Raw genomic sequence first — 13,526 nt, 5'->3', positions numbered from 1 at the left:
GAGCATGTGAATTGTCCAAGATCACCTAGTGGGTTTCATGACCAGGCTGGGAATCAAACTCTGGTCTCCAGAGTCATAGTCCATCACTCAAGTCACTACACTATAGCAGTAGCAATAGCAAGTACATTTTTATAGCACTTGTTGGTGCACTTAAGCACTCCCTAAGCGGTTTACAAATTATAAGCTAATTGCCCCCAACAATCTGGGTACTCATTTTAGCGATCTTGGAAGGATGCAAGCCTGAGTCAAGCTTGAGCCCTTTCGCTGGTATTGAACTCGCAAACTTATAGTTTGTGAGTGAGTGGCTGCAGTACAGCATTTAACCACTGCGCCACCAGAGCTCCTATGCCAGCTCTCTCTCTCTCTCAGTGGTACTTTACTTACACCCATACTCTCCCTGATCAAGGAACACGTGAAATGGACCAAGCTCACCACAGTATTACCTAGAGCTTCGACAGAGGAAGTGTGGCCCTGTTGGTGCTCTTGGACCTCTCAGTGGTCTTTGATACCATCAACAATGGTATCCTTCTGGAGCACCTGAGGGAATTAGGAATTGGAGGCGCTGCTCTGCAGTGGTTCTGGCCCTATCTCTTGGGTGACAGTTGTTTGTTTGGTGACAGTTGTTTGGCCAAGAAGGAGCTCAAATCGGGCATCCCTCAGGGCGCGATACTGTCGCCAGTGCTATTCAACATTTACATGAAGCCACTGGGTGAGATCATCCAGAGACATGGGACGGGGAGTTATCAATATGCTGATGAACCCAAATTTATTTCTCGATGTCTCACATTGCTTCAGTAACCAAGGATGACATCTCCCCTCTGAATGGCTGCCTGAAGTCAGTAATGGATTGGATGAGGGAAAATAGACTTAAATTGAATCCAAATAAAATGGAGGTACTCGCTATAGGCAATCCAGTTCTGGATGGGGTCACACTTCCCCTAAAGGACTGTGTTCATAGCTTGGAGGTGCTCCTGGACTCGTCGCTTCAGCTGTCATCTCGGGTGGATGTGACAGCCAGGAGCGCCCATTATCAGCTTCGGCTGATTCGCCAGCTATGACCCTTCCTGGAACGGGAAAACCTAGAAATGGTTGTACATTCACTGGTAACCTCTCGTCTCGATTTCTGCAATGAGCTCTACATGGGACAACCCTTATGCATGTTCAGAAGCTGCAGTTGGTCCAAAATATGGCAGCCAGATTGGTGACAGGGAGTTCCAAATTTGATTCTATTATGCCTATCTTAAAATCCCTACACTGGCTGCCCATTAGCTTCCGGGCACAGTATAAGGTGTTGGTTATTACCTATAAAGCCCTGCATGGCTTGGGCCCAGCTTACCTGAGGGAATGCCTCCTCCCATACAATCCTTCCCACACTCTCAGGTCCTCTAGGAAGAACCTACTGCAGTTAGAGAGAACTAAACTGAAGATGACTTCCCAAAGGACATTCTCTGATGCCGCTCCAAAAATCTGGAATGACCTGCTGGATGAGATCCACCATATAACATCTTTGGAGGCCTTTAAGAGGGCAATAAAATGGATCTCTTCTGGCAGGCCTTCCCAAACTGATCTCCTCAGAATTTTCACTCTCCATTTGTTTAGCTGTACCAACCGGATTTTGATCTCAATCTATTTTATTAACCATTCTATTAGGAATTGTTTTTTAATGGTATTTTAGGGTGGAAGGGTGATAGGGGAACTAGGAACTAATATGTCCTGCTATGTTTTTATCTATTGATATTCATGTTTGATTTTATTGTTCTTGTTTGCTGTTACCTGCTTCGATCCAATAAAGGCAGAGGCGGGATACAAATTATTATTATTATTATTATTATTATTATTATTATTATTATTATTACAACAACTACTACTACAGTCAGTACCCATGTCATTGGAGCCTTGGGTTCTGATATCAGGTCTCTGCCCAAAGAACTGAAAGAAGGGAGCATCTTCTGGAGATGCTCTGCCTTGCATTGACTATCCTACACCTTCCCTGACAAGATCCATCATCCTCAGAGCTCTTAGGAGTGGTCCTCCTTTCAACAAATGGGGGCTGCTCCTGTTTAACAGTGTTCATTTTCATAATGAGAAGGCACACTCATTTATCTTGCTTGATTGTATGCCCAAACTAGGATGCAAAAAATTCAAAAAGTGTGTCTCTCTGTGTGTGTACACTTCTATGGCCTTTTGAGAATAGCAGAGACCAATATTCCACTCTCATAAAATGAAGAAAAAATAATGGTGATCTTACAATTTATATTTTAATTGGTAAATACGTATTGTACAGACACCATTAAGTTTTATTCGAGGCAGCAGTTGCACAGTATAGTTAAAGCTTTGTCAGCATGTCCATTAGCTGCCATGCACTACCACACTTTGTTAAATGATTTAGGTAGTTGTATTCTTGAAAGCTACTTACATGCACTATAAAAGAAACAGTTTAATATTGGTCAGGGGAGGGATTCTTTTAGGGTCTCCCCAGCTTGTTTCCAAACAAAGCTAAAGAGATAACCTAAACACCAAAGAAAGGCTGGTCTTAAGGAGATCTTTCTGCTTAATGGGCACACTTTTTAAATGTGAAGAACGTACTTCTGTATCATTTTTGTCTCTCTATAGACAGTTTAATGCTCTTTTAAATATAGATTTGTGTACATCTTTAGGTATTTTGTTTTATCTTGGTAGCTGCCCTGAGTACCAACTTTGAGGGAAAGTGTGGGTTGTAAATAACTGAATGCAACATTATACAATACAATATGCCTGCAAATCTCTCTGCCAAGCAAGTCTTACCACATTATCCTCAAAGTCTTTTCTTTGAGGTCGATAAACAGAGAAGTTCCTTTCTAAATCCTTTCATTTTGAGTTATTGCAAGAAGCAGGTTGGCTTGCATGTTGGGAAGCTGGTCAAATAGTCAACAAGATAAGGACCTTTCTGTTTTAACATTTGTTGCTGCTGCTGCTATTGTTATTGTTCCACTTATTATTTTTATTCACTTCATCCCATGGATCAAGACGGTGAACAACAACAAATAAACAATGTGCAACATCGATTAAAACACATTATTAAAACATGCAACAGTTTAAAAGAACAAATAAGAGTTTCATTCTAAAACAACCCACATTTGAACTTCATCATTTAAAAGATATAATTTATATATTTTATCTGGATAAGTCTGCCAGAAGAGACTGGTCTTCAGTGCTGTTTTAAATTCAGATAGTGTATTCAGCTGTCGAGTCTCTTCTGGCAGTGCACTCCACAGTCTAGGGGATGCTGAAGAAAAAGTCCTCTGGCTGACCATTGGCAACCTAGTCCTGGCTGACTGGAGTAAATGTCTCCCAGAAGACCTGAGTGTATGAGGTGGATTATACAGGAAGAGGTGATCCCATAGGTAACCTGGCCCAAAACCAGCCTAAGAGGGAGACAGAAGCAGGGAAGCTCCATCAGGCCTAGCCAGAGGAAGAAGAAGGCTCTCCCTCCAATTTATCTGCCATGGTCCAGGCCTCAGAGGGATAGAAGATCTGCTGGACTTGATCCCCTTCCCCACTGCCATTCGCTTCTTTTGTGTCTTGTTTTTTTAGATTGTAAGCCTGAGGCAGGGAAATGTCTAATTAACAATTTGTAAGCCAGTCTGAGAGCTTTTCTAGCTGAAGAGTGGTGTATAAACACTCCAAATAAATAATAATATAAATAAACCATGTGAGGTTTTATGTGTTACTGACTTGCGTTCCCAGCTTTTAGATTGAATGCCCTGTATGCCTTTTGGTGGGCAGGGATTTTTAAAAAATCTAATAGCATACATTTTATTATTTCTTTAGTTGTATTATTGTATTAGTTTCACTTTCCCCCCAGCAAACTCAGCAGCATATATAGCTCTTCTCTTTGAGGTTCCACTTGCAGTGAAATAGTGATTGATTTCAAGTTCACTATCTCATCTATGGCTGTGTGAGAACCAGGCCTTTAAATTTCCTAAGGCCTTAACAGCCCTTAATGCATATCTGTATCTACTTCCCCACTCTGGTATACACTGGGAATTATGATCCAATATCTATCAATTTAGGGAAAGCTTGTTGATACTCATGTTCTTCCTTTTTTTCTGCAGCCATGGGAGCAAGGAACAATGTTTTTCTGATATGAAGTGAATGCATTTTTTGCCAATGTTTGTGCCTTTTTCACAAGCAGTCTACAGTAGTGATGCTGAATTATTATTAGTTGATTGCCTTGCAACATTAAACAGACTTGGCATGAATGATATTCAGGGCTTGCTGTTTGAGCTATTAATTTTAGAACTTTTTTTCGGTGGGGGGAGTTAATTTTTGCTTCAAAATTACAGGAATGTTGGTTGGAATAAAATTAGTTTAGCAAGGGAACCATTTCTAGACTTAGCAGTTAAAGGGACTTCTCTCTCCAGAATGTGAAAAGAGATCCCCCTCCCAGAAATCTTTGTAATAAGTAAAGAGGTGATGTTTATTACTGGGAAGATCTGTCTCCTTGTGATGTTTATGTGGTAGTTGGTGGGGTTTGTTTGTTTGGTTTTGGCATAATATTCATAACACCCAATTTTCCCCTCTTTCCAATCAAGTGCATCCATTCTGCAGCTGTCTTTTTCTAATACACAAATTGTTTGTTTGTTTGCTTATTTATTTATTGTTGTTGCTTGTTCTTTTAGCTAGTACATCAGTTTAAATGTGCTTTAAGAATAAGGCTCCAGATGCCTACTGAACAGCAACACACTTTATCTCCCACTGTTTTTCAGTGGCTTTCCTGTACAATAAACTTGGGAGAGCCAGCATTGCATGTTGCACCAGGAATCTGGGAGACCAGCGTTTGAATCTCTGCTCAGCCATGGAAAGCCCCTGGGTGACATCCAACAAGTCACACACTCTCAGCCTCAGAGGAAGACAGTGGCAAACCCTCTCTTAATAAATCTTGTAGAGAAAACCCTGTGAGACACCATAAGTTGAAAAAGACTTAAAAGCACACAACAAGAAATCTTGACTTCTTAGCACTTTGTGATGGCCACAGACGTGTGTGACTATATTGCAGACAGTAAGAAGCAACTTAATTCCTTACCATCTGCACTTCTAAAACAAGGGTTCTGGTCAGTCAATCTTAAATTCCTGTGTATAGTCCTAGTTCAGGGTCTGTATTTCAAATTGTGTCTTAATGGACAATAAACAATATATATTGATCATGTGGAGCTGAAAATGGATGTTCTGCCAGGAACATTGCAGACTCTGCTTTACACAGGTCATCCTATCCACTGCCTGAAAGAGTCGTCCATCAGTTGAACCAATATTTAATGGTATTACATGGACGTTTGTACCAAAAGCACTGTTAGGATTACTTGCCTATCAAATGCTGAATGTAGTTATCAGTGCTGCTTCACACAAAACCTGACTTAAGGATGCACTTCATTCTCTTAATCTTGTCATTCAAGATTGCCCAACATTTAAACCCCCAGAAAATGGAAAACTTGATATGGTCTGCCATTAATTCCCATTCTCATTAGTTATGTTGTGTGGTTGGTTCTTTCCTGCCCTCAGAAAATAATTTGAGCTTTGTATTATAGGTAAACCTTAGATAAGGCTTAGATAAGACACAGAGAACTTTTTTCCTCCATTGACCCATGCGAAAAGTTAACTGAGGCTGGCAGTGGACATGAGATTCCTCTTTCTGACCTCTTTTTTCTTTTTCTTGTCTCTGAGGTCATGGTGTATCTTCAAAACACAGCATGAAGTCAATGATAAAAGGGTGTGCCTCTGTCATCCTGCCCTAGCCTTGAACAACAGAGTGATTTTGAAGGCTTTCTCTCCCTTTGTAAATGCCATATAGCACCAACTGCCCAGTTGGCTCAGATATAACCTGCCATTTCCCTCTAGATGTGCCATATTTTTATAGTAGTAAAACAAGAGAAAATGCTCTTTGTGAGATTTCCAGATTAGAGTGAAGAGAATATGAAGAAAGCAAGGTATATAGAGGCCACTTCTAATATTCATAGGTGATACTTGATTTCCCCTATTTTTTTTAAAAAAAATCTTAGAATGCTCCTGTTACACCATATTGAAGCTTTAGATTCATGTATCTGCATTTGAACAACCATGCCAAAACAGGATCTGGGAAAAATTCAAACAGAATTCAAAGAGAGTGTGGAAAGCGGATTAGCACTATTAAGTTTAGTTGATCAGGAACCTGAAGAACTAAGGACAGAAGTCAGGGACACAATCAAAGAGGAATGCAGAAAGATGATAACTGTGGTCAAAAAGAAGGCAAGGAAACAATGAATGACAGATGAAGTGCTTCAAGCAGTTGAAAGATGAGGAACAAAAACAAAGGGAGACAGGAACAAAATGAAAACGATGAATACTACTGTCCAATGATTGGTGCACAAGGACAAAGAAAGTTTCTACAATAATCAATGCAGGCAAATGGAGGCTGAAAATAAAAAAGGAAAAAAAGGAAGAACAAAAGATATATTCCACTAGATTTAGGAAATCAAAGAGAAATTTAAACCACTGATGGGGAACATAATACACGAACAAGATGAAAGTAAAAAAAAAAAAAAAAAATGGAGACCATACACAGAAGAGGTGTATAAAAAATACAAAAGGGTAAATGACTCATGGGAACAAGAAACACACAAAGATGAACCCCTAATTCTGGAAAACAAAGTGAAAGCTGCATTCAAAGCAATTGGGAAGACTAAATCACCAGGAACAGATGACATATCAATAGAACTGCTACAGTCCATAGAAGTTCTAACTAAAATCTGCCAACAAATGTGGAAAACAAAGCAGTAGCCACGGACTGGGAAAGATCAATATACATTCCTATCCACAAAAAAGGAGACACAAAAGATTGCAGTAACTACGGAACCTTTGCACTAATTTCCCAAGCAAGCAAATTCATGCTCAAAATTCTGCAGAAAAGATTCCTATAATACAGTATATGTAACGAGAAATCCCAGAAGTTCAAGCACATTTCAGAAAAGGCAAAGGCAATAGGGATCACATACGATGGATAATGGAGTGCACCACTAACCATGGGTTGAGGTTAACTAAAGGACAGTTAACAACAACAAAAACGGTGTGGTATAGTTGTTTGAGTGTTGGGCTAGGACTCTGGGAGACCAGGGTTCAAATCCCCACTCAGCCATGGGAATTCTTTGGTTGGCCTTGAGCAAGTTACATTCTCCCAACCCAAGAAGAAGTCAATGGCAAACTTTTATTGTACAAATCTTGCCAAGAAAACCCTGTGAAAGGTTCACCTAAAGCACACAACAACAACAACAACAACAACAACAACAACAACCACAATAACCCCAGTTCAGTGTATGGAAGCTAACTGTAATAGCAACTGAATTTTACCTCTGAATTTGGCAATGCAACAGCATCCAGAGTTGTGGGCAGAGCCAGGGCACAGGGCAGGCTGTGGCAAATGTTATTTTGTTTACTAATAAAAAGAATGACCACAATAGCTGTAGCCACCACCCCATCCTTCTCCAGCATTGGTTAGTTGAGGTGCCTGTGGCTAAGGTCAAAGGACAGGTCCAGGTATACAATTAAAATTTTTGGTCTGCAAAACAGAGTATCTGTTCCATGCAAAGTCTTTCTCATCTGCAAACAAGAGCTCCTGTTTTACGCAAAGCTTTGCCAATTGGTCAACAGAAGTCCTGTTTCATGCAGAGCCTTCTTCCCAGTGTATAAATCAGAGCTTCTGATCCATTCAAAGCCTTTCTAGGCTTAAAATAACCTGTTATCTTCAGTCAGGAGGGATAAAGAAGGCAAGGGCATGATACTGAATTATGAATAGAAATAATATTCAAAAATATATATTTTTAAAATGATAACCCTCCCCACCTGCATTTTTCACATGTGGGGAAACCAGCATTCATTCATTTGTTGGCTAACAGCAGAACCAGCCAGTGTTCTTTGAACAGTAGACCAGACCAGGTTTCTGGTTCTGAGTCCTATCACATGCCTTTGACACAGCAACTGATCCATGTTAATCAGCAATGGCAACGAGGAAAGAGGAAACTTGCATAGTTAAGGTGCAGCTTTCTTTTATCCTTTGTAACTGGCAGGTTAATGGCTTAAATTGTTATCTGTCAGGCACTGCAAGAATAGATCTACCATTAGGAATCAATTTCACTTTTATAATCTTTAACATTTTTATTTACCAAATCAGGGACAGTGAGATTGTCAGTGAGCTTGTTTGACTGCAAGAATAAAAAGCCATGCTTGAAATCTGCAGGGGGCAGGACTTAAAAATGACTCCTTTGTTAAACCTCCAGAAGCTTAAGGGGGAAATCACTGAAGCTGTGAATTGTAGGAGTTTCACTAGTCATGCTGGAATTGACAGTTACCCTTTAGTATACCAGTGAGCATCTGTATAACAAGAGCTGAAATGAGAGAGGATGAAGGCTGTGACAGAATGATTCCACCATTTCTCATACCTCAGCTCTTAGAAAACATGTGGAGAGAGATCCCACTGTTTCATTGCAGATTGTCTTTTATTTTTTGCTAAATTATCTTGAGCAACCACTCAAGTTCAATTAAGAAAAAGCTTTTTCTCCCACAGCCAAATATGCCTATGTTCCTTTCAAACAGAAATAAGGAAATAATTGCCTCTTACTGACAGTATCTGAAGAACAGGCTGTCCCCCCCCCCCCCCCCAGAAAAGCCTCTGATTGTGCAATCATTCCTTCAGCTCCTACTGCAGTGGAGAGACTTTTTTCCCCTGCTGGGGTTTTAAATCTGTCAGGAAAGATGTAGAGCCTCTTTACTTGTTAAGTGTATACATGTCACCTCAAGTATGGAGTGTCCTGAAAAGTGGCCAGGGTTATCAGATGTTTCCAATCTTTAAATTTCTTAATCTCTTACTCTTTACATAAACATTTCTTTCTAGTTTTTTTTAAAAGTACTGTTGTACTTTAAAAAAACCTGTTTTACTTTTAAAAAGTTACTCACTTTAATCAAACAATAGATGGATCCAGCAATGGTGGCACACCCTTGGTTATTTTAGAACCACAGGATATACTAACATACTCAAAACTCTGATATTATTGTATCTTTTTGAAATGTTGTTTGTGGATACATTTGCAAATACGTATACATTTTTGGACCAGGGGATATTCCATTTTGAGGAGGGTCTTTAGGGCCATATACCTGCAGTAGGTAAGGCTAAGAGCAGGGGACCCATACAGGTGTACAATTTAAATTCCTGATCTACAGACCAGAGTATCTCTACAATGCAAAGTCTTCCTAATCTACAAAGAAGAGCTCCTGTTCTATTCAAAGGCTTCCCAGTTGGCAAACAGAAGTCCTGTTTCATGCAGAGCCTTCCCAACTTCTGATCCGTGCAAAACCTTTCCATATTTAAAACAGGCCTAATCCCTGATTGTGGTGCAAACTGTCCAGATGATGTCTGGACAGTTCAGCACAAATCTACCCAATACTGCCCCCCCCTTAAAACATTTTTTTAAAAACTGTCACCTTTGCTACACATTTTCCCAGATGATCTGGAGCCCTGTGTTGTGATGCCAGGTGGCTGTTTGCAATGCATCCTTCTGTGCAGTGCTGGTGCAAGTTGCTCGCTCTAGAGGTCAGAACGAGGTGCCTAGCCATGTGATTGATGTTGGGAGCCTTGTTCTGACCTTGAGAGTGAGTGAGTGACTTGCATCAGTGGCAGTGGCACTGAATGGCACAATGGAGCACATGTGGGAACAGCTGCCCAGCATCTCAATGGAGTGTTTCAGCTAACAATGGAACTTCAAAGCAGGACTGCAGACAAAATGCTCCAGGCTGCTCCCAGAGTATTCTGACCTATGCAGAGCCATGTAACTGAAAAAAAGAAGTTTGATGTAGTGATGTAGATTCATTCTGTTAAAGCTTATGCTTTTAATTTCTTTTTCTCAGTTAGTTTCAATGGTGCTACAATAGCCCTTTGCACACATTATCTATTTAGTAAGGACATGATATTGATTAGAAAGAACATTCAAAAAGTATGTTAAAATTATCAAAAACCATATCTCTCAAGTGTAGGAAAACAACAAAAGGCAAATCATAAAATAAGAAGAATCATCATAGTTTAGGACTTATTGTGTACAAAATTCACACTTTTTTGTGCAGAAAACAGAATTATTTGCACGAAAATTTTGTTTACTTTACAAAACATACATACCAATTTTCTGTAGAACAACCCTCCAACTACAACATTTTCTGGATAGAAAAAGAAATTGTATAGACGATTCTGTTTCAGCAAAAAATAACGTGTATATTTTTTGCACAAAATAAATCCCGAATTGTGAAGTAGGAAGAAAATTGCTTCCTTTGATGTCAAAATTAGCAAATAATTACACCCCTGATATTAACACTCTTGAGTGACTGAGGCCCAGTACAGATGGGCAGGAAGTGGCATGCTGGCACCAATTCTAGGGCTTGGGAGCTCGCAGCAACCACACGCTCCCGAGCCCTAGTACATGCCAGTGGTGCCATTTTGGTGCATGTCTATTTACACAGTGCATGTACCAATGACGTGTCTTGTGCAATGCATCCAAATGGCATGGTGCACAGGACATGTCACCGCGACCTTCAGGGCAGTAATGGTGCCTTGGCAGCGTCGATGGAAGGAGCTCCTTTTTGCAGCACCTTATTGCAGCAGATCATTGCCTCTGGCCGCCCCTTTCTTCTAATCTGTACTGGCCCTCAGAGTCCAAATTGGTTTGGATCAGGGCTTGAAATGAAGTATTTTGCAAGATCTGTACAGAATTAAGAACTAAGGGCAGAAGCTAACTCACTAGATTGTTCCACTATGGCCAATAGCTGTTGGAGATATGGATTCAGCTGAGTGAAAATGAAATGACAAAGTTGCATGCTCAGATTGTGAGGATGAAACAAACTGGAAAGTTTGCATTTTTCATTCATTGCTTTCTCTTATACAGTCAGTCAGCCCTCCTTATCCACAGATTTTTTATCCATGGATTCAAGCATCCATGACTTGAAAATACTTTTAAAATATAAGAATCACCATAGGTATTGATTTTGCCCTTTTATATAAGGAACACCATTTTACTATGCCATTATATTTAATGGAACTTGAGCATCCTTGGATTTTGGTATTCATGAGGGGTCCTGGAAACAAACCCCAGCAGATACCAAGGACCCACTGTATTTAAGAAGCCTATTTTTGTACATAATTTTATGGATGCCCATAGGTGTAGCTATGGGAGCATGTCAAAATGAAGACATTTGCCCTAATAAGAATTCTGCTCTCCTTCAAATGAAAATTACCTTTGCTCCCCAAATTTGTAGCATTCCAGATAGTAAGACATTGAAAATCATTCCTACTGGAACTCTCATATTTGCTATTCTCATTCCCTTGATAATTTTGTGTATCCCTTTTCTATGGGTATCTAAACTGTATTAATAATTTCTCAACTGAAGTTTTATGTAACCACAGTGCTAGAAGTTGGGAGACTGAAGTTCAGTTTCACTGGGGGAAGGCAGCAACCTCATTTTTCGCACACCTGCATCACTACACCCCTATGGCTGCATGTCACATCCTTTGTTACTTATCTAAGCTTATTAACCAGATGTTTATATTCTGCTCTGATTTGAAGGTGATGATCAGATGGAGAGAAAAGGACAAGTTTTGATTCTTTTAGTGGAACAAGCACTTCGCTTTCAAGATTACAAAGCAGCAAATATGCACTGCCAGGAGCTTATGGCTTCAGGTAAATTACCTTCTATTTCCCCTACACACAGAGAAAGAGACACGCAGAATCTATCTTAAAGTAATTTCATCATTTTTAGATAAAATGCTGCTTCAGTTTAAGTCAGTATGGCTATTGAATGGCATTCCTCTGGCAAAAAAACAAAAAACAAAACCCATGCATTGTCCCTAAAGCAGAGAGGTTTTTGTTATTGTATCACTGAAATTTGTGTTTCATCAGAGCTGGAAGGGGGAGTGGTGTGTGCTGTAGTGTGATGAAAAATATTTGATGATGATGGGGTACAGTTAGCTACCCTATTAAAAAGATTAAACAGACGGCAGAATCATGTCTGTGTCCAATTCATGTACAGATCTGGTCAAATTTCTGATCAAGTCTATTCCCAAGGTACAAACTATTACAGGAAAGAGGTAAGCTCTGATAACCAAAACCATTCCTTTTATCCAAAAACTAATGCGGGCTCTCCCAAAAATCTAAAATGCTTGATATATAAGTTTATCGCATGGGCCCTGGAGAACGGGAATGGGGTGGAAAGGAAGGGACCTGGAACTCAATGGGCAAATCATGCAGATTATTGCATGGGAGAACGCTGCAGATGCCGCCAGGAGTCCCCAATCCGTTCCGCATCCGTCCCACAGCAGCCGATTTTTGAGAACTGAATCTGTGTGATTTGCCCGTTTCGCCCCACTCCCACTCCGTTCCGCCCTGTTCCCCAGGACCTGTGCAATAAACTTCGTAATTTCAATTTTGAAAGGAAAAAAGCCCTCAATTTCATCAAAAACTCTCAATTTCAATTTTGTATTTCAACCTTTTTCTTTTCAAATGTATTCACCAGGCTACTCTAAAAGTTGGGATGTTTGCAGCCAGCTAGGACAATCTGAAGGTTACCAGGACATGTCAGTTCGGCAAGAACTCATAGCCTATGCCTTGACACACTGTCCCCCAAGTGCTATAGAACCACTTCTGGCAGCTAGCCGCACTCTGCAAACTGAGGTATGTCTTCAGTTTTTATACATTTTCCTTAAAATAACTTTTTAAAAACCCTAACTCTTATGTGTCTGTATATTTATGCTATTCAAGAATACTTGAATGCAGTATTTAACAAAAGACTAAGCAATATTTATAGACATGGTTTATTTTGCTTCTTGAGCGTAGTTCCAATGCTTAAACTAGAACTTTAGTATAAAGCTAGTTAATTATATTATAGAGTATATACAAAATTCATACCCTCTGATAATTCTCAACAATAGTTTAACTTTAATGGCAAAGAATAAGGAGAAAGAAAGAAAGAAAGAAAGAAAGAAAGAAAGAAAGTAAGTGAATGTTCCAACATGCTGCCGTTTTGTTGCTTTTCAACAAACGTCTACAGAAGAATACGGTGGGGCCTTGCCACCCACAGATTTGAGCATCCACAGACAAGAAGTCCCATTGTCCCAAATGGCGGCACGTACATCAGGCTGTGCTATCAGCTGCACGCACTTCACGCCACCATTAGGAACAACAGGACTTGAGGTCCCCACGTTTTTTCGTACCCATGGGGGGGTTCCAAAACAAATTCCCCCATGGATAAGAAGGTCCAGCTATAGTTTATATTTGTCATTTAATGTGAATTATAGTGTAAGAAAAAAATTGTGAAAACAGACAATACATCACTTCCACCTAACCGTATTCTTTTCCTTCCTTCTCCTGACTTTAGTTTGAGTGCTGACCATATGCAGTGCCCCCAAAATAAATGTTTCCTATCCAAGGAATATGTAACAACTGGTTGATTGGATAAGACTTAACACAAATACAGTTTTATTT

At 39.9% G+C, this 13,526-nt stretch overlaps 1 protein-coding gene across 1 annotated transcript in view; it reads left to right on the top strand.

The window, feature by feature from the left end:
* NBAS (NBAS subunit of NRZ tethering complex) overlaps positions 1-13,526 on the top strand; it is a 217,437-nt gene that overhangs the window by 115,203 nt on the left and 88,708 nt on the right. Inside the window, exons 33-34 of the mRNA XM_089478023.1 lie at positions 11,613-11,726; positions 12,559-12,716. Coding sequence (XP_089334149.1) covers positions 11,613-11,726; positions 12,559-12,716 — 272 coding nt within the window. The remainder of the gene's footprint in view (positions 1-11,612; positions 11,727-12,558; positions 12,717-13,526) is intronic.

Source organism: Sceloporus occidentalis, unplaced genomic scaffold, assembly GCF_023333645.1.
Source record: "Sceloporus occidentalis isolate IW3139 unplaced genomic scaffold, rSceOcc1.0.p SCAF_12, whole genome shotgun sequence".
NCBI lineage: Eukaryota > Metazoa > Chordata > Lepidosauria > Squamata > Phrynosomatidae > Sceloporus > Sceloporus occidentalis.
Note: the sequence above shows the minus strand (reverse complement) of the source record. Positions and strands in the feature narration are given on the sequence as shown.